At 38.5% G+C, this 22,560-nt stretch overlaps 1 protein-coding gene across 1 annotated transcript; it reads right to left on the bottom strand.

The window, feature by feature from the left end:
• Window positions 1-9,439: 9,439 nt before the first annotated feature.
• On the bottom strand, window positions 9,440-21,101 carry LOC118803067 (sialoadhesin-like). Its single transcript, XM_036563572.1, has 8 exons — window positions 21,009-21,101; window positions 19,942-20,292; window positions 16,332-16,565; window positions 16,021-16,077; window positions 12,068-12,136; window positions 11,388-11,735; window positions 10,187-10,436; window positions 9,440-9,485 (listed from the first exon to the last, which is right to left on the bottom strand). The coding sequence occupies exons 2-8, from the start codon at window positions 20,213-20,215 to the stop codon at window positions 9,440-9,442; spliced, it is 1,278 nt and encodes a 425-aa protein (XP_036419465.1). The 5' UTR covers window positions 20,216-20,292; window positions 21,009-21,101.
• Window positions 21,102-22,560: the final 1,459 nt, after the last annotated feature.

Below are 22,560 nucleotides of genomic sequence, written 5' to 3'. Positions count from 1 at the left end.
CTCACCTAGACACCAAAAACTGGATGGAAATTGCGCCATCTATGAGAACATGGAGCCCAGCATCATCCAAACAAATCCAGTCTACCAGTCGCTGCACACCACCATCCAATCAGATCTCTTATATGGCAGTCTATTCAACCAAAGAGGCCAATCAGATCGATTCACACCCAAAACAAACAAGAGAGATTTCAAATGAACAGTCTGCAAATTTTCCATCTAATAATGAAAATAAGTTTATGTTGAACTAAAGTCTAAATGTTTAATTGAGTGTATGTTGTAGACCCTTTGTAATTGTTACATCTTCCAACCTGACCTTCTAAGGAGGTTGTAGCTATTATTAATTTTGGCCAATCTGCATCTGACTTGACTCTTTTGATATTAAAGACTAGCTCTTGCAGCAGTGAAAAACTCTGTCAATGCTGGTCCAAATTCTGGTTTGATATATTTGCTGGTAAAAGAGACTCGTCTCCCAATAGACGAAGCTGAAGATTGTGGTAGCATTTTTCCAACCACTCTCCAAAGCTTTAAGACTTGCTTTTGTTACAGGTCCTTCAGAGTTGAGGTTCCCATGAATGTCAACCTGTATAAAACAGGAAAAGTATAGGAGGATGCAGGATGGCTGTTTTCCTTCTAAGGCACATGTGTCAGGCTCCAGTCCTCATGGGCCAAAACACTGCAGACTTCAGCTCACTGCCTCATTAAAACACACCTGATTCAGCTCATCAGCTAAGTGGCAAGCATTATTCAGAGCTTTAGATGAGGCTAAACACTGATCACTGCAGCACTTTTTCAGCTAGTTTGCACTGAAGTCCCTGTATTTACTGAATAATAAACCTTAGTATGTAATAAGTCTGAGTTTTTGAGGGGTTAAATGAATCAAGAGTGAACTCTTGCATAGTGCTGTATTTTAAGAGCAAGCCAAGTTGACAACAGACAGTACAGCTTTAATCAACAATTTACTAAGAGAAAAAGTTCACAACAGCATGATTATAATGTATGTTGAGGAATGTGAGCATGCGTTCTTAAAATTACTCACTTCTGGTTATGCTTTAAGTTTCTTCAGGTCTACAGACAAAAACCTGTTATTTTATTGAAAAGTAAATAAAATACAACAAGCAAAGAATCTTCAAAACAGCATTACATTCAGTATTAAAAAGCCAGCAAATTTGAGCAAAACTGTGATGCTTCCGAATTCATCCTCTGTTCTCATTGATTTTCAGGACTCCATTTCCCATGATCCCAGACACATGCCTGCCATCATTCAATCAGAGATCATTTCAAAGAGGCAACTCACCTGACTTCTGATCCCATTCACCTGTGTTTGTTTGTCTACCTTTTGTATAAATACCCCTTTGCTTGTTGACCCACTGTTGTGATTTTCTGGTTTAAAGTTTTTGCCATTTTTTGTTTTTTGACTTGCTAGTATTACAACGTTGGTCTTCGCCTTGTCTTGTTTTCCACGGTGTTGACTTGGCCTGACTTTGGATGTTTGATCCTGAATCAACATTAAAGCCCTTAATTTTTAGATCTATGAGCATCTGGATTGTCATAGCATACAAAACACTGATTAAATAAAGATTTATAGCTACTTTCCCCAATCTACTACCACTCCAGCCAGCCAGTATGACCCTTTCCTAATGTTATCAATAGTAGGCATGTTTTAAACATTTACAACAGTCTAAATATGTCTGCCAGTGTACACATCGGTAGACATCTCAGTAATGTTTATCTCCTGAAAGAGAGAGAGAGAGAGAGAGAGAGAGAGAGATTCAAATTTTTAAGCCTCACTAACTCTAGTCCATTAAATGCCCCATTCACAAATAACAACGCAAAGAGGCACATTTTACAAGAGGGTCATGAACACTAAAGAAATAGTCTATACATTCGCAAAAGAAGCTTCTGCTCAATGCAAACTCCAAAAAGTCTAATATAAAAAAAAAAAAATCTGTTGCTTTCAAAGGTTACAGAACATCAGTAAATAGAAGTATGGAAACATGCCAAAGACAAAGTACTGGGCAAGCTGCAGTTGCCCTTGGTGTCCTGTAGAGGAGGGTGTGTTTGTGGGTTTGTGGGTTTATCACTGATAAATTCTATGACACTTTGTATTTGAATGCTATTAGTTCCTTTTTGTTGATTTTTTTTGCCAAAATGTTAAAATTTATGTCCAATAAATGTCCCATAAGTAGAGACACATTGGAATCTATATTGGCCAAAACATAATAAACGAATAAAATAATAATAATAATACAGGTAAATAAAGGCATTGTGGGTCCACAGGGTTTCCAGTAGCCATATTCAGAAGATCAATCCATGGATGATAATGTGGGTGGTGAACAGATCTTCAGATATTGTTCAGTTCACACTGCTGTAGATCACTGAGGGATTCTCAAGTCCAGGAGACCTGAAACTACAAGCAAGTAAGTGTGATCTGACTGGAAAGCATTTTGGAGACATGCTTTATTAGACAAAATAAACACACTTAGCTGTTCTAACTTACCTGTGGGCTGGATCAGCACGAGAAAATCTGACACAAGCATACTCAACACCAGCTCCTGAGTCATCTGGACTGTTTTATCATGGCGGTGCTGGACGTTACCATACTGAACCTCGTCCTCGGCCCCATAGGTGGGGGTGATTCGTCCACAGAGCTCAACTGTTGAATAAAAACCATCATCCTGATTGGCCAAATCTGGTGTTGCGTTATTTTCTGAAGGTCTTGTTCCCATGTTGCTATAGAGGTTTTCCTGAGATATGAGAAAATGACAGATTGCAGAAGCAAATAAGCAAACTGAGAATCAGAGAGTGAAAGCATTTGAAATAAGAACATAAATTAATTAGAACAATCTCACAGAAAATATGAGAAATCTTAAATTATGTCTAAGAAAATGAAAAAAAAATGTCAGTTCTTTATTTTTTGAGACAAAAAGCACTAATCACCACTGTATGGCACAAAAATGTGCCTCTGTTGCATCTGGTACTTTGTGTAGCCTTTCTGAGCCACCTGGTGAGCAGTGAGTCTTCAACTTTAAACAAAGACTCAGACACTCCTCAATAAAAAAATACTTAACAGTGGGGATTAGGTTAATTTTGGTTTAACAATGAGTGTGTTTACATGCACTTTTTCATAATCTGATAACTGCAGAAAATTAGATGTTGTCATAATCTGATCAATAATGCATTTATATGCACTTGTGTAATCAGATAATGGGAAAACTCCAGGTCAGACAGTAATCAGATTTTGCTTCACAGCCGGCCAAAACACTCAGAAGACGAAGTGACGTAAATGTAATGTAAAACTGAAACTTCATGCAGTGGCTTTTTTAACGTTGCACCACTTTAGCTGAAAATATGTACATACATCACCTAGAGGATGAAGAATATTTAAATCCTTCATTTCATCAATATGTATGAACTGCAAAAGTGTTTTGCTGCATCTCATGGTGACGCTCTTGCTTATTCCCAATACCGCGGCCTATTTTTACACATGCGCAGACTGAGAAATCCAAAAGAAATCAGAGTAAGAGTTTACATGCACTGAGAAATCTGATTACTGAGCTATAATCCAGCACTTTGTTTCAGATTTCTTAATTGGATTTCTGGCCCTTACTCTGATCTAAGAAATGGTAGTTGCTGTTTACATGACCGTTTGAATAAACAGATTTGCAGGAATTTGATTATGATTGGATTTTGAGTGCATGTTAACACACTAAACAAATCCTCCTCATTCTCAGGTAGATTCACTACAGTTCTGCTTGTTTTAACCATAATGGTTGCCATAACTCTGGATATGGACATATTTCTGCTGTGTAGCTTTTTTACAGCTATTGTTTGATTTTTGAAAATCAATATACTTTTGTCTCATCACTTTTACATATTCTCAATCTTGCCCATGTTGGTGAATGACTAAGGGTGCATGTCCGGTCACGTCATGGATTTCCATGAAAAACTTTCAAAGCTGTGCTCCAGTTTGCTTTTATTAACATAGAAAATAATTCCAGATTTTTTGTCTGACATCTGCCAGTGATTGTGACATATGTGGCTTTGTTAACTTGTGAACATTTTTCTTTTACTAAGATTACATTTAATTCATTTAAAGTTGAGAATTTTTCCTCATATTGTCAGTGTGAGATTAAACAAATTAACCAAAGAAATTACCATTTTTATCCATATTTACCAAGGGTGCCAAAAGTTATGCAACTGTATGGAAAAGAAAGTTGCAAAATACCTGTGCAAAATATTTTATCCCTGGACAGCTCCCATCAATATGCTAATTTATCATTAAATTAGGGTAAACCAAACTTTAACAGAATCAAAACAGTGTTTAGTATTGAGAATTTGAACGGTGTGTAAACCTAGAATAGCTTATCAATTTGAAGTGGAACCACATACAAAATAATTGCTTTTTTTAATAAAACCAAGAGAATAGTCAAATATGTTAAATATTTACTGCAGATGCAACAAAATATCACAACAATACAAAGGAACACACAAGTAAATGTAAACAGACACAAATGGTTAAAATCAAGGATACAGTGCTGTGAAAAAGTATTCACTCCTTTCCCAATTTCTTTTATTTTTCATATTTGTCACACTTGGATGTTTCAGATCATTAGACTAATTTTAATATTACCTAAGTAAACACAAAATACTGCTGTTAAATGATGATTTCATTTATTGAAGTAAAAATACTGTTCAGCCCTTCCTGGCCCTACGTGAAAAAGCATTTGCCCCGTAGCTACTAACTTAAGAAATTAACCAAATTCAGCTGATTTTTGTGTTCAATTTCACTAGCCACACCCAGGCATGATTAGCGCCAGACCTGTTGAATCTAAACATCATTTAAACAGAATGTGTCTGGCAATGCGAAGCAGACTAGAAGGTCTCAAAAAAGCAGCACATGATGCCCCATTAAAATCAATTTAGATGCAAAACAAATCCAGTGAACCACAGTGAGAGTTACAAATGGCGAAAACTTGGAACAGTGGAGAACCATCCCCAGCCTACCGAAATTTCACAAAAAGCTTATTGATGATTCATCCAGGCCACCAAAAAACTCCAGATAAACATCTAAAGAACTGCAGACCTCACTTGCCTCAGTGAAGGTCAATGTACACAATTCCACAATAAGAAAGATACTGGGCAAAAATGGCATCTATGGGAGAGCTGCGAGGTGCAAACCAGTGCTGACCAAAAAGAACTCATCTTACATTTGCCAAAAAAAAAACTAAATCCCCCAAGACTTTTGGGATAACATTATGTCGACTTATGAGTCAAAGCTGGAACATTCTGGAAGACAAGGATCCCATTACATCAGCAGTCAAACATGGTGGTGGTTGTGTGATGGTCTGGGGCTGTTTTGCTTCTGTAGGACCAGAAGGTCATAATTAATTGAAACGAATTCTGCTGTCTATCAGGAAATCCTGAAGGAGAATGTCTGTTCACCAGTTTGTGACCTAAAGCTCAAGCTCAGCTGGGTTATGCAGCAGGACAATGATCCAAAACACACAAACAAGTCCACCTCTGAATGGCTCAAAAAAAAACAAAATTAAGATTTTGAAGTGCCCAAGTTTAAGTCTTAACTTGAATCTCATTGTGATGCTAATACTTTTTCACAGCACTGTATGAGTGGGTTTACATTGAAAATTCCAACAATTTGCTGTCAATCATAACTCCTACAAGTTCTTTATAAGATCAAGTTTATAGAGGAAAACTATGTAAAACAGTGATTATGCTGTGGCATCTAGCATTCACTTAAGTTACATAATGTTGACTTGCCTGTTTTGACTTGGGTTGTCCAGCTGAATGACCTTTTCTCTTTCTCCTGACAAGCCACACAACAACAACAACAACAACAACAACAACTTTAATAACAATACTTCTAGTGTAGGGTTACCATTTATTGCAATTTGGTCAATTTGCTTAGCAAGAAATTTTATTTTATTGGCACAATGTCTTCAATAATAGGAAATAAATGTAAATAGAAATATAGCCACAAGTGGCAATCTGAGGGTCCAAGCGTATGTCAGCTCAATAACGCCTTATGCAGTTTGTTCCAATGAGGCCTCACGAAGGCTAATGCAGTTTGAGCCGTATTCACAGACAGAAGATAGGGCTTTAGTAGAAGACAAATTACATGATGCATGCTAAAGTGTATACATACGGATCCTTTGACCTTTGTATAATATTCAACAGGTTTTAACAAAGAAGTGAAAAAAAAATACATATGACAAATGGGACAATTTCTAATATTATTTTTTTCTGCCAAGTTGTTTAGCTGTTGGTTTGAACCATTTGATGTGCATACCATAATGAGGCTCAACACAACTTTAGAGGCCATTTTGCCATACACAAGAAAAGTGATAGGGGGTCAGAGATTGTCAACAGGTCTCCATATGTTACTATTATTGATGAAGGGCCTTCAACATTTTTTGAGTTTTGCACAGATTGACCTTTTTGACCTTAGTATAATAAGCTAAAGACTTTGAACATATATGTCAAAATACTACAAGGAGTCCAATTTCTGACATAATGTGTAATGGCAAAGTTACTGAGGTCAAAGAACTGCATCACATGACACTCACTGTTTATCTACAGACCAAATTTTTTTTTGTAAATCATCAAAATCTGAGTATATGAAAGTCTTCCAAACTTTGAGAAAGATTTGGATTGAGTGCTTCTGAGTTATAGCAATTTAAATTATATATGACAAGGCCGCAATGATTAGACATAAAACAATCAATAGAGAGATTATATTAAAAAGGTCAATATTTTTTGATAATTATTTATCTACAGCGGCCACAGATTATTTAAAAAATACTTGCCTTGAAACCCTAGTACTGATGCCAAAAGTACTAATTTCAAACAATTAAATGTGACAAAACTATGCATTTTTTTGAAAACAATGAAATCACAAAGTTGCAGGGCTCACTGCAAGGAATTTTCAAGTGACCGAGATCCTTATAGATCCAGTTATAATCTCCCTCAAAGATGGAACATGCATAATTTCAGCTTGACTGGATGTACAGATGCTGAGAAAAAGCTATTTAGCAGTTACAGCACCCCTCATGATATACATGTATCAATATTGACAGATATTAGAGATCAATATTGATCTCAAAATTACAGTGGGGCAAAAAAGTAATTAGTCAGCCACTGATTGTGCAAGTGCTCCTACTTAGAAAGATGAAAGAGGTTTGTAATTTTCATCATAGGTACACTTCAACTATGAGAGAAAAAATGAGAAAAAAAAAAATCCAGGAAATCACTTTGTAGGATTTTTAAAGAATTTATTTGTAAATTATGGTGGAAAATAAGTATTTGGTCAATAACAAAAGTTCAACTCAATACTTTGTAACATAACCTTTGTTGGCAATGACAGAGGTCAAACGTTTCCTGTAAGTCTTCACCAGGTTTGCACACACTGTAGCTGGTATTTTGGCCCATTACTCCATGCAGATCTCCTCTAGAGCAGTAATGTTTTGGGGCTGTCGCTGGGCAACACAGACTTTCAACTCCCTCCACAAATTTTCTATGGGGTTGAGGTCTGGAGACTGGCTACGCCACTCCAGGACCTTGAAATGCTTTTTACGGAGCCACTCCTTTGTTGCCCGAGCAGTGTGTTTGGGATCATTGTCATGCTGGAAGACCCAGCCACGTTCCATCTTCAATGCTCTGACTGATGGAAAGAGGTTTTGGCTTAAAATCTCACGATACATGGCCCCGTTCATTCTTCCCTTAACACGGATCAGTCGTCCTGTCCCCTTTGCAGAAAAACAGCCCCAAAGCATGTTTCTTCACAGTAGGTATGGCATTCTTGGGATGCAACTCAGCATTCTTCTTCCTCCAAACATGACGAGTTGAGTTTTTACCAAAAAGTTCTATTTTGGTTTCATCTGACCACATGATATTCTCCCAATCCTCTTCTGGATCATCCATATGCTCTCTGGCAAACTTCAGATGGGCCTGGACATGTACTGGCTTAAGCAGGGGGACATGCCTGGCACTGCAGGATTTGAGTCCCTCTCGGCATAGTGTGTTACTGATGGTAGCCTTTGTTACTTTGGTCCCAGCTCTCTGCAGGTCATTCATCAGGTCCCTCCGTGTAGTTCTGGCATTTTTGCTCACCGTTCTCATGATCATTTTGACCCCACGGGATGAGATCTTGCCTGGGGCCCCAGATCGAGGGAGATTATCAATGGTCTTTCATTTTCTTACAATTGCTCCCACAGTTGATTTATTCACACCAACCTGCTTGCCTATTGTAGATTCACTCTTCCCAGCCTGGTGCAGGTCTACAATTTTCTTCCTGGTGTCCTTCGACAGCTCTTTGGTCTTGGCCATGGTTGAGTTTGGAGTCTGACTGTTTGAGGCTGTGGACAGGTGTCTTTTATACAGATAACGAGGTCAAACAGGTGCCATTAATACAGTAATGAGTAGAGGACAGAAGAGCTTCTTAAAGAAGAAGTTACAGGTCTGTGAGAGCCAGAAATCTTGCTTGTTTGTGGGTGGCCAAATACTTATTTTCCACCATAATTTACAAATAAATTCTTTAAAAATCCTACAAAGTGATTTCCTGGATTTTTTTTGCTCATTTTGTCTCTCATAGTTTAAGTTTACCTATGATGAAGATTACAGACCTCTCTCATCTTTCTAAGTAGGAGAACTTGCACAATCAGTGGCTGACTAAATACTTATTTGCCCCACTGTATCTGTTACATAAGCTGGTGAAGTTTCATTGGAAATGGATAAAGCACACAGGAGTTGTTGTTTAAGTAAACTTTGCTCCAATCCAGAAGGACTTATTAGCATATGGCATCCACATTGTTTTGAGATGTGAAAGTGTTTTTAATAATTACTGTGGTTCAGGGGCTTGTGAATGTTTTGATATCATTTACATTTACCCAGTGAGGACTGGGTGAAAAACCTATGACTAGTTCACAAAAGTAGATTTTTCATATTATGTAAATTAGCAAAAACATAAGTTGGTATATAAATATAAAAATAAGGCTTTTTTCTGTGGTGTAGGTGTTGCAGGCCAAATAGCATAGTGCTGCGCTATAGTGCCTCCTTCAGGCTGATCAGACTTATCTCTCTCACCTGAGTAGCAAGAGAGAAGTAGTACTTGTTGACCAATGTTGTATGACTTGCAGTTTGGTCTGCACATTTTGTTTAAGTGAAGAATCAGAATAATGATAAGAAGAAAACATGAACGAGAGCAATATAGTTCATATGTGCTGGAACACTAATTGTACAATGAATAAGTATTCATAGTTATGTATTTTCAAGTAAATTGTGGAAAAAAAGTACATGTGCTTACCTTATAAACAAAAAGGCAAGGATGAGGAATACGCCTCCACTCCCAACTATGATGCCGGCAATGATGTAGAGAAAAACATTCGGATGACCTGTGCGTGAAAAAACAGTGTGCAAATGCCAAAGATCATTCTTTAATGATACTGATACTGTTGAAATACTCTTTGGGCCATCTAAAGGTAGAATGACACATTACACTTCATTATACTGTAATAACAGCACAGGGTGATCTAATCTTTGGATCAGATAAGGTGTCTACAAAATGATACTTTTACAAAATACAAACTATACTTAAATAAAACATTCAGAGTTAGAGCTTCAGAGAGTTTCTCTCCATGTTCATTACTGGATCTGCACTTGTATTCTCCACTGTCCACAGAGCTGATCTTGTTCACTGTGTAAGTCTCTCCTTTTGCTACTAATGATGTTCCTTTAAACCAGTTATATTCCACAGGTGGGTTTGCATCACTGCTGCAGGTCAGAGTCACTGAACTGCCCTCTACTGTTTCACCAGAGGGACTGATGGAGACTGATTACAGGTTATGGAGGTGTTTTTATCAGGTTTTGTTGCAGATAATTAAAAGTTTGAGCACTGTTTTCATGCAGCTCAAATTGGACCTTAGCACTTGATCACTTAATGCTTCACTACTGTGTGTCTGTGTTTTAACTATCCAATAAAACCAGTGAATGTTTTACTCATATTCATCTTCTCTCATAAAAATCATGATTTTACTGTGATTCAGTTTAGACTGATTCCACTCAGAGGGTGTATAAAGGGTGTAGAATCATCTCTGAGTTGTGGAGCTGATCCAGAATCAGATTCAGTTCCAGTTAATTATGATATCTTTTTTTACCTATTTATTAACAAACAAACCTGTACTTACATCTGACATTCAGAGTGACCTCAGGAGAGCGAAGGTTCAGACCCAGTACAGCACAGCGATACCTGCCTGCATCCTCCCTGCTGACCGACTGCAGGTGGAGTTGGTCAGTTCTGGAGGATAAACGATGTCCATTTCTGTACCAGGTGAATGTTGTTCTGACTGTCAGACTGCAGGTGGTTCTACATGTGAGAGTGACTTTATCTCCCTCTATCACTCTCTCAGGAAGCTCCACCTGGAGATCTGAGAACAAAAGAAAACATTCATTTTGTGGAGACTCACATTAGCTGACTGAATGCATGGCTTTACAACCATCAATATAAACATATACACTTAAAATCAGACTTTTATAAACAATCAGGAGGCATTTCACCCATTACATTAACATGACACAGTTTAGACTTGAACATTAATTCCACTTCCAAGGTGTTTACACTTTTCACAAGCATCTCTGAGTTGATCTGTGTTGATCTGACATCAGATTCCAGTCTTGTTCATAGTGACCTCAGTCAGAGAATCATATTTTAGATCAGCACTTTTACTCCTAAATGCTTTGTGAATTCTGGTTCTCCACTAAGCAGTGTGTTTCTCAAGTGTGCTATGAAGGATTGATGCTGAGAAACAGCTATTTAGCAATAACAGCACTACTAATGATATACGTGTCAATATCGGCAGGTGATCTCAAGATAAGCCTGTGAAGTTCCATTGGAATTGAACAAAGAATTCATGAGCTGTTGTTTAAGTAAACTTTGCTCCAATTCAGAAGGATTCATTAGTTTTTGATAATTACGGAGGCTCAGGGGCTTGTGAATATTTTGATATCATTTACATTAACCCAATGAGGATTGGGTGAAAAACGTATGACTAGTTCACAAAAGTAAGCTTTGCATGTCATACAAAAATTTGATCCAAGGAACCAAAAGAAATACGTTTTCTGTATAATTTGTGGTGTAGGACTTAAAGGCCAAAATGCATAGCACTAGTGCCCCCTTCAGGCTGATCAGGCTCATCTCTCTGCCCTGAGTAGCAGGAGGGAAGTACTACCTGTTGACCAATGTTCATGTCTGTACAAACTGCAGTGTGTTTCTCAGGTGTGCTATGAAGGGTTTATGTTATCATATTGCAGAACTGCTTTGTGAATCCTGAACACCAGTGAATGAAGTACAGTGTCTTATTTCTGCTGATGGATCTTACCTGTGACTGAAAGATCAACTCCACCTGCACCTTGATACTTTCCTTTGGGCTGGTTTGTTATAAATCTGAAGTAATATTTACTTTGATCCTTTTCTGTCACATCACTCAGTCTGAGAGTGCAGCTGTGTTGTTTATCTCCGAGGTACTGAACTCTGCCTCTGTACTCTGGATCATCTAACAGATCAGGAGGTTCTACATCAGTAATCCAGTTTTTGGTCCAGAAAGCTTTTTGGACTGAGTGACCACTTGGAGGTGTGTAAGTGCAACTCATGGTCACTGCAGACCCCTTTAGAGCACAGATAGATTTAGAGTTGTAATACACAGCCCACCCATCCTGAGCAACAACTCCTGCAACACAAAATACAGAAATGTGTAAATTATTACTGTTTGGGTCTCAGTCAGTAAAAATGCTGCATAAAGTCTCCACTTCAGCTCATTTCTAAGACTCTTCATTTCAGCTGAGTTTGAATGATCAGCAGCAATAAGTTGAGCTCATTTAGAGACAAAAGCACAAAGTGAGAAGCTCCACAGGTCTAACAGTAGAGCATGTTTTTTGGGGTGGGTTTGGGGGGATTGCAGAAACTACTGCACAGAGCTCACTGTTCACACATAGCATATTTTATAATTCTTTTTAATAGTGTTGTAAAACAATGTCTCATTATATAACTACACTGACTCACCATAAATTAGGAGTAGAAAGACCAGAGAGGTGGGGGGAGTCATTCTCAGTGACATCATCATAGCAGAATCTACAAACACAACAGGAAATATATTTTTTTGGTTAATGTTTCAAAACAAGCATCATATTTATCACTCTGTGTTGACTCTGGCCTCGTCAGGATAACTTTGTCTGTATGTGGGCTTTTGTGGTTAAAAGAATCTAAGAGGTTTTGTAGATGTTCATATCCAGACATTCAGAGTCTAGAAGCTTATTGTAACATTTTCACCATGATATTTCTGGAGTTGCAATTGGTTTAGATGTCGGAGCATCAGAAATAATGTACATGTATTTTAGAAATGTATTATATTAATAAAAATAATGAAGCATTTCTTACCTGGCTGATGGCCGTCTCATCACCATTTACAGTCTTGCCTGACTATCTGTTTGTTCTCACATTCTGAACATTCACACACACGTTTAGCATCGTTCTTCTGCTTTTTGTTGCATCAGTCTTTCTTTGCAGAATGATGCAGCACTTCATCAGCAGATAAACCTTTTCATGTATAGTTATTAAATAGGCTGAGCTAAACCTGAAAATGTTGAATACACTCTCATATACATTTTATTAACAACTAGACCAATAAATATAATTTTCTAATTGGAATGTCAGTTTTATAGCTAGCTAACACATCTGTCACAGCCAGTGTATATGTTTAAATAGGACCACTTAAGTCAGACTACTGTTCATTCTTGTTACAGGTGCATGTCTGTGAGCTGTCTATTGTATCATGCATGGATAATACAGAAAGCAAGAGTAATAAATGAATGCACAGAGGGAGTGTGCAGAGACAGAGAGAGAGAGAGGCGGGGGGAAGAGAGGTCAAGTGTGAGAGTGCAGTGTTACAAAAAAGAGGAAGTCTGATAAACCAGCTTCCTACACTAGCAAAGTCACCGCAGCCCCCCACAACCCACAACCCACACTGTGCTGTTTTGACTGACCCTGAGGTTCCGTCATGTTGTCATAGAGACGAGTATGTGTATGTGTTTAATCCTTCCATGTGTCTGTGTCAGGAATTGACAGCAATGGTGGTATATATTAAACTCTTTTTACAGTTCCACTACAACATAAACACATAATGCTGGTCTTTTCCCAACAGCCATGAATCTCTAACTAAACTGAGGAGTGTAAACCCCGATAATGAGACCAAAACAAAGAGCAGACATACATTTACAGTAAACAGCTGTGCAAAATATAAACTTCATGTTGACACACCCAGAGAAGTCAAACACGACGAGGCAAGAGCCCATTTTTATTTAAACACAGAGAATAAGAGGCTTTAAACTTAAGCTATAATATTATAAACAAAAGCACAAGCAGTTTCGAAAACAAACCTTTCAAACTAAACTGGATGTAAAAGTATAAAATGAAAACATAATAAGAAGTTAAAAAGCTAGAAGGCCTGTTTAGAGCCACACTGGTCTCCTTAATAGAAAGATATATTATAACTCAGTGTACTGAAGTGTCTCTCCTGAGGTAAACACTGAAGAGCAACTTGTAATGAGTTAGCTATCAAATACTGTTTCCAGTGAAGAGTAATGAGCACAAAGTCTGTCAGACCCACAGTATTAATGGCTCACCAAAAGGCATTTTTGAGCCGAGATGATGGCATAATTGCAGACTAACCCCTTAAAACCCCAGGCTTATTATGTACTAAAGCGTATTATTCAGTAAGTACAGGTACTTCAATGCAAACTGGTTGAGCTATTCTTAGTTTATAGAAGTATGTAATAAAGCTTTGGTCCCGCAGGTGGGCCCTGGCCATTTCAGGCATTCATTGCAGGCCTAACAGTCATAATTTGTGTTAATGTTGTCTCCACAGAAATGATGTCAATGTCATTGTGAGTGAAGCTTTATTGTTGGGCTCCATATTCTCCAGGTGGTGGTGCTGTTACCCATGGTGTCCTAAGATGTTGTTCAGTCTTGTTTGTGTTCAGTGTTTATGGTATTTCGAATGGTCGTCTCTGAAGTAACTGCAATGGTGAAATTTAGTCCAGTGATCATCCAGTCGCTGTCGGAAGGACCAATTCACAAAATGGTCATAGATAAAGGGAAGAATGGGTCAACTCAAAACTGAATGTTTCATTTGTTTCTCTTTCCAGTGAGAGTCCAATAGATACAGATGAAGTTCTGTCCATGGGTCATAACGGTGGTCCTGAACAGATCTGTGAATGTTGGTTATTTCACACTGCAGTAGATCACTGAGGGGTCCTCAAGTGTGGAAGTAGCAGACCTGCATTAACAGAACAAACAGTGTGACCTACAGTAACTCTTTACCTGAGATACCATGGCAACTACCTAGCAACACCTCTAGCAACCAGTTTGGATACCATGGCAACTGCCTAGCAACACCCTAGCAACCACCTGGAATACCACAGCAACCACCTAGCAACACCCTCAGCAACCATCTGGAATTCCACAGCAACTACCATTCAACACCTAAGCAACCACATAAAACACCGTAGCAACTGTCTTGCAACAGCTTAGCACAGCTGAGTACTTACTTAGTTATTAAGTAGTAACTAATGCTTAATGAACACTTAATATAATAATAATGAGCAGTAAATTAGTTTTTTAACAACACCTTTACTTAAAGTGTTATTCTTATATGTAATTCAAGTTTGGTAGGAAGCTGTGGTACAAAAGACTAAATTAGCTTGATAAGTTTGGTTGCTCTCACCTGTCGGTAGCACCAGTGTGATTAAATCTGACAGTAGCATAATGAACATCCCCTTCAGTCCCACAGGCAGAAGCTGTCACTGCAGAGCTCTCAGCATTCCTGGGGTTTCTGACTCTCTGAGGTAAAATGTTGGAATAATGAACATTTGGATCAGGTGTTCTGTTTGCAGATCTCACTGCCACATCACTGTAGAGATTTTCCTGTAGTGAGAAATAATAACACATTTAGACATTTGGAAAACATCTCATGATTTTATTAAGATATGCTAGCAGGTGCTGTAATAAATTTAATTAGCATAAAATATGTAGCTCAAATACATTTGCATTCAAATATATTTAGGTTATGCTAACACTTGTTCTTGTTGTTTTGTAGTGTTATTTGTTATTGGATGTATGGACTATCACCATTCTCACCACTCCTAGCTAGAGATGAGCAATACTGAGTTTTAATCAAAGTGAATATAGCCTTCAAATCTTTTTAAAACAAAGGTTAAAATGTCAGTAGACCATATATTGCATAAAACAATTTTTGATATTATGATTGACTTGCCTGTCTTTGGTTTGCATCATCAGCTGAACTGCCTCTTCTCTTTCTACTGAAAAGAAACAGCAGTAAAAGTAAAAATATTGTGTTGTGCTTTAGTTAGATGCTCTTTTATTGAACACAGCACAGTGAAGAACTGTAGCTTAGTGCTGCTAAAACTGAAAAGAGAGCAGGCCGACATGTAGCGGGTCATTACAATATTATTTGTAGCGATAATAATGTGCAAAAATCCCTACATAAATATTTTTTACTGATACATACAAAAGATTGGTTCCAAAGACGAAAATCAGTAAGTTATAGTAATAATAATCTGCATTAATATTGGCTTACCTTACACATAAAATAACAATGATAACAAATAAACATCCACATCCAGCTAAGACTCCAATAACTGCATACAGAACTGCATTCCCAACCCCTGTGTGCAGATGAAGGTTATGCTAATTTTTAAGAAAATTGCTGTTATTCTGTTTATATTTGTATTATTCATCACTAATACCTTTTTCAGTGACAGTCACTGCAGCTGATTTCTGAGATCCGTGTTCATTCTGAGCCACACAGTAGTAGGATCCACTCTGTAGAGCCCTGTAACTGTGTCCAGATCCTACAGGTGAGCTTCCACCTTCTTTAAACCAGGTGTAGTTCTGCACAGGTGGGTTTGCATCACTGCTGCAGGTCAGAGTCACTGAACCGCCCTCCACTATTTCACCAGAGGAACTAATGGACACTGAGACATTCTTTGGGCCATCTAGAGGTAGAAAGACACATTACACTTTATGAGAGAGCTTTTCTGTTTGGATAAATAAACATTTAAAGTCCTGTAGCAATATTTAATATTTAATAGCAGACACACATCATTAACCTCAGCATATACAGATCACTGTTGTTACAGCTTTACAATTAATTTCACAAAAGACTCAGAATAAAACATTCCCAAACATTTATTGATGCTTTGAATCATTTATTTGTTTTTGTTAAATGAATGAATGAATCTGTACTTACATCTGACATTAAGAGTGACCTCAGGAGAGTTCTGACCCAGTACAGCACAGTGATACCTGCCTGCATCCTCCCTGCTGACTGACTGCAGGTGGAGTTGGTCAGTACTGGAGGATAAATGATGTCCATTTCTGTACCAGGTGAATGTTGGTCTGACTGTCAGACTGCAGGTGGTTTTACATGTGAGAGTGACTTTATCTCCCTCTATCACTCTCTCAGGAACCTCCACCTGGAGATCTGAGAACCAGAGAAAACAAACTTATACTGTGGAGACTCACACTAGCTGAGTGAGTGTGTTAATGGTGTCTTAAATATTTCTGCATGAAAGTACAAATAAAATTAAAATAAAATTAAACATAAATCCTGATGCTTGCAGAAGCTCAGATTTGACCACTGGACATAATACAGAAATATATAGTGATTTGAGTGAGAGTGAGAGAGAATACTACATCAAATCTCTCTGAAATGCTTTATAATTTCCAGTCCTCCAGTCCTAAGCAGTGTTTTTCTCAGGTGAGCTATAAAGAACTGATGTAATATATTTCAGAACTGCTGGAGGAATCCTGTACAGCAGGGGTCACACAGAGTGTGAAACGAAACACTGAATTAACCTACCCAGAAAATTCAATTCAGAGGATAAATAACTCATTAAATCATGTAACATGACTTAGTTCTGCTATGATGCTCTTATCCAGGGCAACTTAAAAAGAGTGCTTTGCCTACCTAGAGACAGTATCTTTGCTAGTTACAAATAGGTTAGAGAGAAAGCCAGTCCTGAGCTCAGATACTGCTAGAAACAAAACCCCATGTTCATACCTAAAGAAAAAGGGAAAAAAATAAACACAGCACAGTGCAATACATTTCAAGAAGTGCAGTACAATACATTACAATAAATACTTAACTCAGTCCTCAGTTAAGTGTTGTAAAAAACATAGAATGAACCACTTTGCCTAAATCCAGCATATATCGGTTCACTCAGGAAGAAGAGAAAGCCATGGGGGATCTGGATCATTGTCAAGAAGAAGAATTGAGTTCTCAGGCCGTGTATAGGCTATTGTGCACTTGACATCACCAATCCACTTATCCTTTACCTCCAATCTGCTTTAGAACAAGTCTGTGGTGCCCAGTTGTTTTTTTGTTTTTTTTTTTTTAGAGTGAAAAACAGTATTCATCACCACTAGGGTGCACTACGAGTACTCCATTATGCCTTTTGGTTCATCTAATGTGCTGTCAGTCTTCCGATCTTTCATCAGTCATGTCCTCCGGGACATGATAGGGAAATCCATAATTGCATACATCGATGACATCCTAATCTAATCAATTGATTATGAAACACATGTACAACAAGCGCTTCAAGTCTTGCAAAGCTTACTAGAAAATGATTTATTTATCAAGGGAGAGAAATGTGAATTCCATCTTCAGAAAGTCTCCTTCCTCAGGTACATCATTAGTTCACAGGGAGTTTTGATGGATGATCAGAAAGTTGAAGCTGTTGTTAATTGGCCTACCCCCACAAATGTCAAAGAATTGAAGATGTTCTCAGGCTTTGCTAACTTTTACAGAAGATTCATTTGAAATTTCAATTCTGTGCTTCTTAAGGGAGCATCTAAAAGGTTAATTTGGGGTCCACGACTGGGCCAATTCTGAAACGCCCTGATCCTTTCAAGCCATTTGTAGTGGAGGTAGATGCTTGGAGTAGGAGCAGTCCTAACTCTGCATAGTGATGACCCTGAGAAATGATATCCCATCACATTTTATTCGCATAAACTAAGCCCTGCAGGAAGAAATTATGGCATAGTAGATTGAGACTTTCTAGCTGTTAAGCTTGCACTTGAGCAAGGGCACCACTGGCAGAAGCGAGTGGCTCACCCTTTTCTGGTACTAATTGCCCATAAGAATTTAGAATATCTTTGTTCTGTCTTATGCCTTGTGATGGACTGGTGACCTGCCCAGGGTGTATCCTGCCTTCAACCCAATGACTGCTGGGATAGGCTCCAGCTCCCCCCATGACTCAGAAGGATAAGTGGCTTAGAAAATGCTCTTTGCTCCTGTCAACCTGGTGAATTTCGCACTCAACAATTGTTACTCAATCAATGTTGGTGGGAGACTCTTAAGCATGATGTGTACAGATTTATAGCCTCTTGTTCTGGATGTGCAGAAAGTAAAACCCCCAAAACACTTCCAGCTGGCAAACATATCCCTTTACCCATACCAGAGCGTCCATGGTCTCACATAGCAATTGATTTCGTCATTACTGTAAAGAAGTAAATCTTATTCCTGTAAAATCTCTACTGAATGCTTTTGATGCAGCCCTAGCTCTATATGAACACATTTGAATGAACACAATTTCAGATCAGGATTCACAATTCACATCCAGAGTCTGGTCGGGCTTCTGAGAACACTTAGGAATTGATGACAGTCTCACCTCAGGTTATCACCAGTGTAAAAGAGTCAATCAAGAATTAGGAAATTTTCTCCATTCATTCAGTAGTAGTAACCCAAAAGACTGGTCAAAGTATTTAATCTGGGCAGAGATCGCACAAAACTCTCTGATATGTTCTGCCACTCAAATTACACCATTACAGTGTATTCTAGGTTATCCACCTCCTCTTGCCCCCTGGACTGCTACACCTTCAGACATCCCCAGCATCGATGACTGGAAGAAGCGCAGCAAGGAGGTCTGGGAATGAACCTACTGGGTAGTGGCTAAGGACTTCTTTGACCCTGGGTTGGTGATGATTTTCATGTCAGGCATCCAGAGAAGCCAGTTCCACAGCCTAGAGGACACCCTGAGAAGAACATCTCAAGCTCCTGTCTGGTCCAATCCAGTGGCCCAGCTCCCATCTGCCACCGGAATAGTTCCAGGGTTTTGCCCTCTGACACCTCTGGTCGGGCAGGTGGTTGTCGTTGCAGGTGCCCTCGTTCCTCTGCCATCCTGGACTCCTGGGGAGGTACTGTCACGCCTCCTTCCGGCATGGCTGAGACTACAGCTAACGCTGGTGCTCCAGACTTTCCCAGGATTTCCCAGAACCCCTTGCTGCATCACATTACTCAGGACTCTCACCGATCAACCTATCACCGTTCATCACTGAACTTCTAATCATACACACCTGTTACATCGGGTGTATATAATAGCATGTCTGGAACTCTTGTATGACCTATTTACTGTTTACGACCTTGATTCTAGCCTTATCAATTTGCTCTGTTTTGATTTTCTGGTTTTCGACTTTCTGCTTTTGTTTACCGACTGTGATTTTAGACATCCCCATTGGTATTAAAGTTTTCAACTCAAGCCTCTGTTGCAAGCATCTGCTTCTGTCTGCCACCATTACAACAATCTAGAATTCATTGGAATGAATCATTTCTCTATTAACTTCCATTAAAAATTAAAAATGTTAATTTTTTTTTCCAACCGATGTGTTATTTTATTTTATTAGTTGCCTGAACTAATCACTAATACTTAACTATGTTATGTTATAATATGTGTCTGAGACTTTGTAAGTATGAAAGAATGAAATGTTAAGTAACTGGACATTTGCAAGTTTTAGTTGAATACTATTGCTGTAAACCAGTGAATGAAGTACAGTGTCTTATTTCTGCTAATGGAGCTTACCTGAATAAACTAAAAGATCAACTCCACCTTTACCTTGCCACTTTCCTCCAGATTGGTCTGTTATAAATCTGAAGTAGTATTTACTTTGATCCTTTTCTCTCACATTCTTCAGTCTGAGAGTGCAGTCGTGTTGTTCATCTCCAAGGTACAGAGCTCTGCCTCTGTACTCTGGATCATCTAACAGATCAGGAGGTTCTTTCTCTGTAACTAACTTTTTGCTCCAGAAAGCTTTTTGGACTGAGTGACCATTTGGATATGTGTAAGTGCAGCTCATCGTTACTGCAGACCCCTTTAGAGCACAGATAGATTTAGAAATGTAATTCACAGCCCACCCATTCTTGCCAACAACTCCTGCAACACAAAATACAGAAATGTGTAAATTATTACTATTTGGGTCTCAGTCAGTAAAAATGCTGCATAAAGAAGCTCCACAGGTCTTTAAAAAGGTACAAATGTAAACCCGAATCTAACACTCCACAGACACTCATCTAACACTCCACTCTCAGATTATGCTGAGAACTAATTCCTAAATAGCACATTAGTCATATTTTGAAATTCTGTTTAATAACATACAGAAATGTCTGATTATGTAACTACACTGACTCACTGTAAATTATGACTAGGAAAACCAGAGAAGTTATTCGGAGTGACATCATAACAGAGTCTACAAACACAACAGAAAATAAAATGTGGTTTGTTTATCAAGCATCATATTTATCACTCTGTGTTGACTCTGGCCTCGTCATGATGCCTCTGTCTGTATGTGGGCTTTTGTGGTTAAAATAAACACATGAAGTTTTGTAGATGTTCATATCCAGAGTTTAAGAGTCTAAAAGCTTATTGAGTAATATTTTCACGATGAAATTTTATTAATGAGTAAAATTTAATTAACAGCTTGTAGCAGTTAATTAAAAGAAAAAAAAACAAAACAAAACAGAGCAGTTACAAGAACTTGTACCGGCAACATGCGATCTGGAGTTGCTCTTGGCTGAGATCAGAAGCATCTGTACAAATGGACACATATAAGAAATTTACTTTATCATTTTATATAATGAAGCATTTCTTACCTGGCTGATGGCAATCTCAACACTGTTTACTGTCCAAACAGCAAATGAATAAAGAAGCAGCAGCGTTGAGGTCTTAAACTGCAACACTGTCTTTGGGTTCTCACAGTCTGAATGTTCACACACATGTTTAGCATTGTTCTTCTGCTTTTTGTTGCGTCAGTCCTCCTTTGCACAACTACACACCACTCCAACAGCAGAGAGGAAGTTAGGGAACCAGCCTTGTAATCAGAAGGTCGCCGGTTTGATCCCCTGAGCTGATTGGAGATGACTGAAGTGCCCTTGAGCAAGACACCTAACCCCCAACTGCTCCCTGGGCACCGTGGATAGGGCTGCCCACCATTCTGGGCAAGTGGGTTCACTGCCCCCTAGTGTGTGTGTGTGTGTGTGTGTGTGTGTGTGTGTGTGTGTGTGTGTTCCCTAGTGTGTAAGTGGGTGTTTCACTGCACAAATGGATTACGTGCAGAGGTGAATTTCCCCATTGTGGGACTAATAAAGGGTAACTTATTATTATTATTATTATTATTATTATTATTATTATTATTATTATTATTATAACTTATTAAACCTGAGAATGTTGAATACACTCTTGCATTAAATTTTATTAAGAACTAGACCAATAAATATAATTTTATAATTGAAAAATCAGATTTACAGCTCGCTAAAACATCTGTCAGAGGCAGTGTGTATCTTTAAACAGGCATCTTTAAGAAAAAAAATATTGTTTAATCTTGTTACAGGTGCATGTCTGTGAGCTACCCTTTGAGGGCAAATAATCATGGTCAGGAATGCACACAGAAAGCAGGCAGTGTGCAGAGATAGAGAGCAAGTGAGAGAGTGCAGCTTCACAAAAAAGAGGAAGTCTGGTTAAGGCAATTTCCTACACTAGCAAGGCCACCACAACACACACTGTGCTGTTTTGACAGATCTGACCTATTCATAAAAGGAAATATTTCACTGTTCTAGGATACATCATTAGCTCAAACGGTGTGGTAATGGATGATCACAAATTAGATGAAGATGGCTGAGACCCAATTTAGAGAAAAATGTACAAAGATTCTTAGAATGTGCCTAACTTCTATCTGTGTTTCATTAGAAACTTTAGTTGTATCACTGTGCTTCTTACTGCTCTTCTAAAAGGTGCATCTAAGAAATTAACTTGGTCCTTACAAGTAGAGAGGGCTTTTGAGGCTCTGAAAAAGGCATTCACATCTGCTTCTTAAAATACCCAGATCCATCCGAACCTTTTAAAGTAGAAGTTGGTGCCCCGGTCTACACTGTCCAACAGTTGAACTCCAGGAGACAAGAAGGAGATTTCAATACCTTGTCGACTGGGAGGGTTTTGGCCCGGAGGAGCAATGCTGGGTTCCAGCTCGCAATATTCTGGACCCTGAATTTATCACAGACTTTCATAGCCAACACCTGGACAGGCCAGCTCTTCATCCTAGGGCTTGTCCCAAGAGGGCCCCTTTCATCTCAATCCCTGGTCACTCTCATGGTCGTGGGGTAAAGATCCCATTGGTCCAGAACCATGGCAGCTCTGTGAATGCTTCTG

The sequence above is a fragment of the Colossoma macropomum genome, unplaced genomic scaffold, assembly GCF_904425465.1.
Source record: "Colossoma macropomum unplaced genomic scaffold, Colossoma_macropomum, whole genome shotgun sequence".
Classification (NCBI taxonomy): Eukaryota; Metazoa; Chordata; class Actinopteri; order Characiformes; family Serrasalmidae; genus Colossoma; species Colossoma macropomum.
The sequence above is the reverse complement of the archived record's forward strand: the minus strand, read 5'-3'. Positions and strand labels throughout refer to the sequence as shown.

What these genes read in the sequence shown, in the direction of transcription:
- LOC118803067 (XM_036563572.1), bottom strand. Translation starts at nt 20,215, where the DNA reads ATGAGCTGCACTTACACATATCCAAATGGTCACTCAGTCCAAAAAGCT. An exon ending in TGGTGAAATAGTGGAGGGCG is followed by an intron (nt 12,137 to 16,020) that starts GTTCAGTGACTC and finishes TTGTGTTTGTAG; the next exon opens with ATTCTGCTATGATGATGTCA. An exon ending in AGTTGATCTTTCAGTCACAG is followed by an intron (nt 10,437 to 11,387) that starts GTAAGATCCATC and finishes TTTTGTTCTCAG; the next exon opens with ATCTCCAGGTGGAGCTTCCT.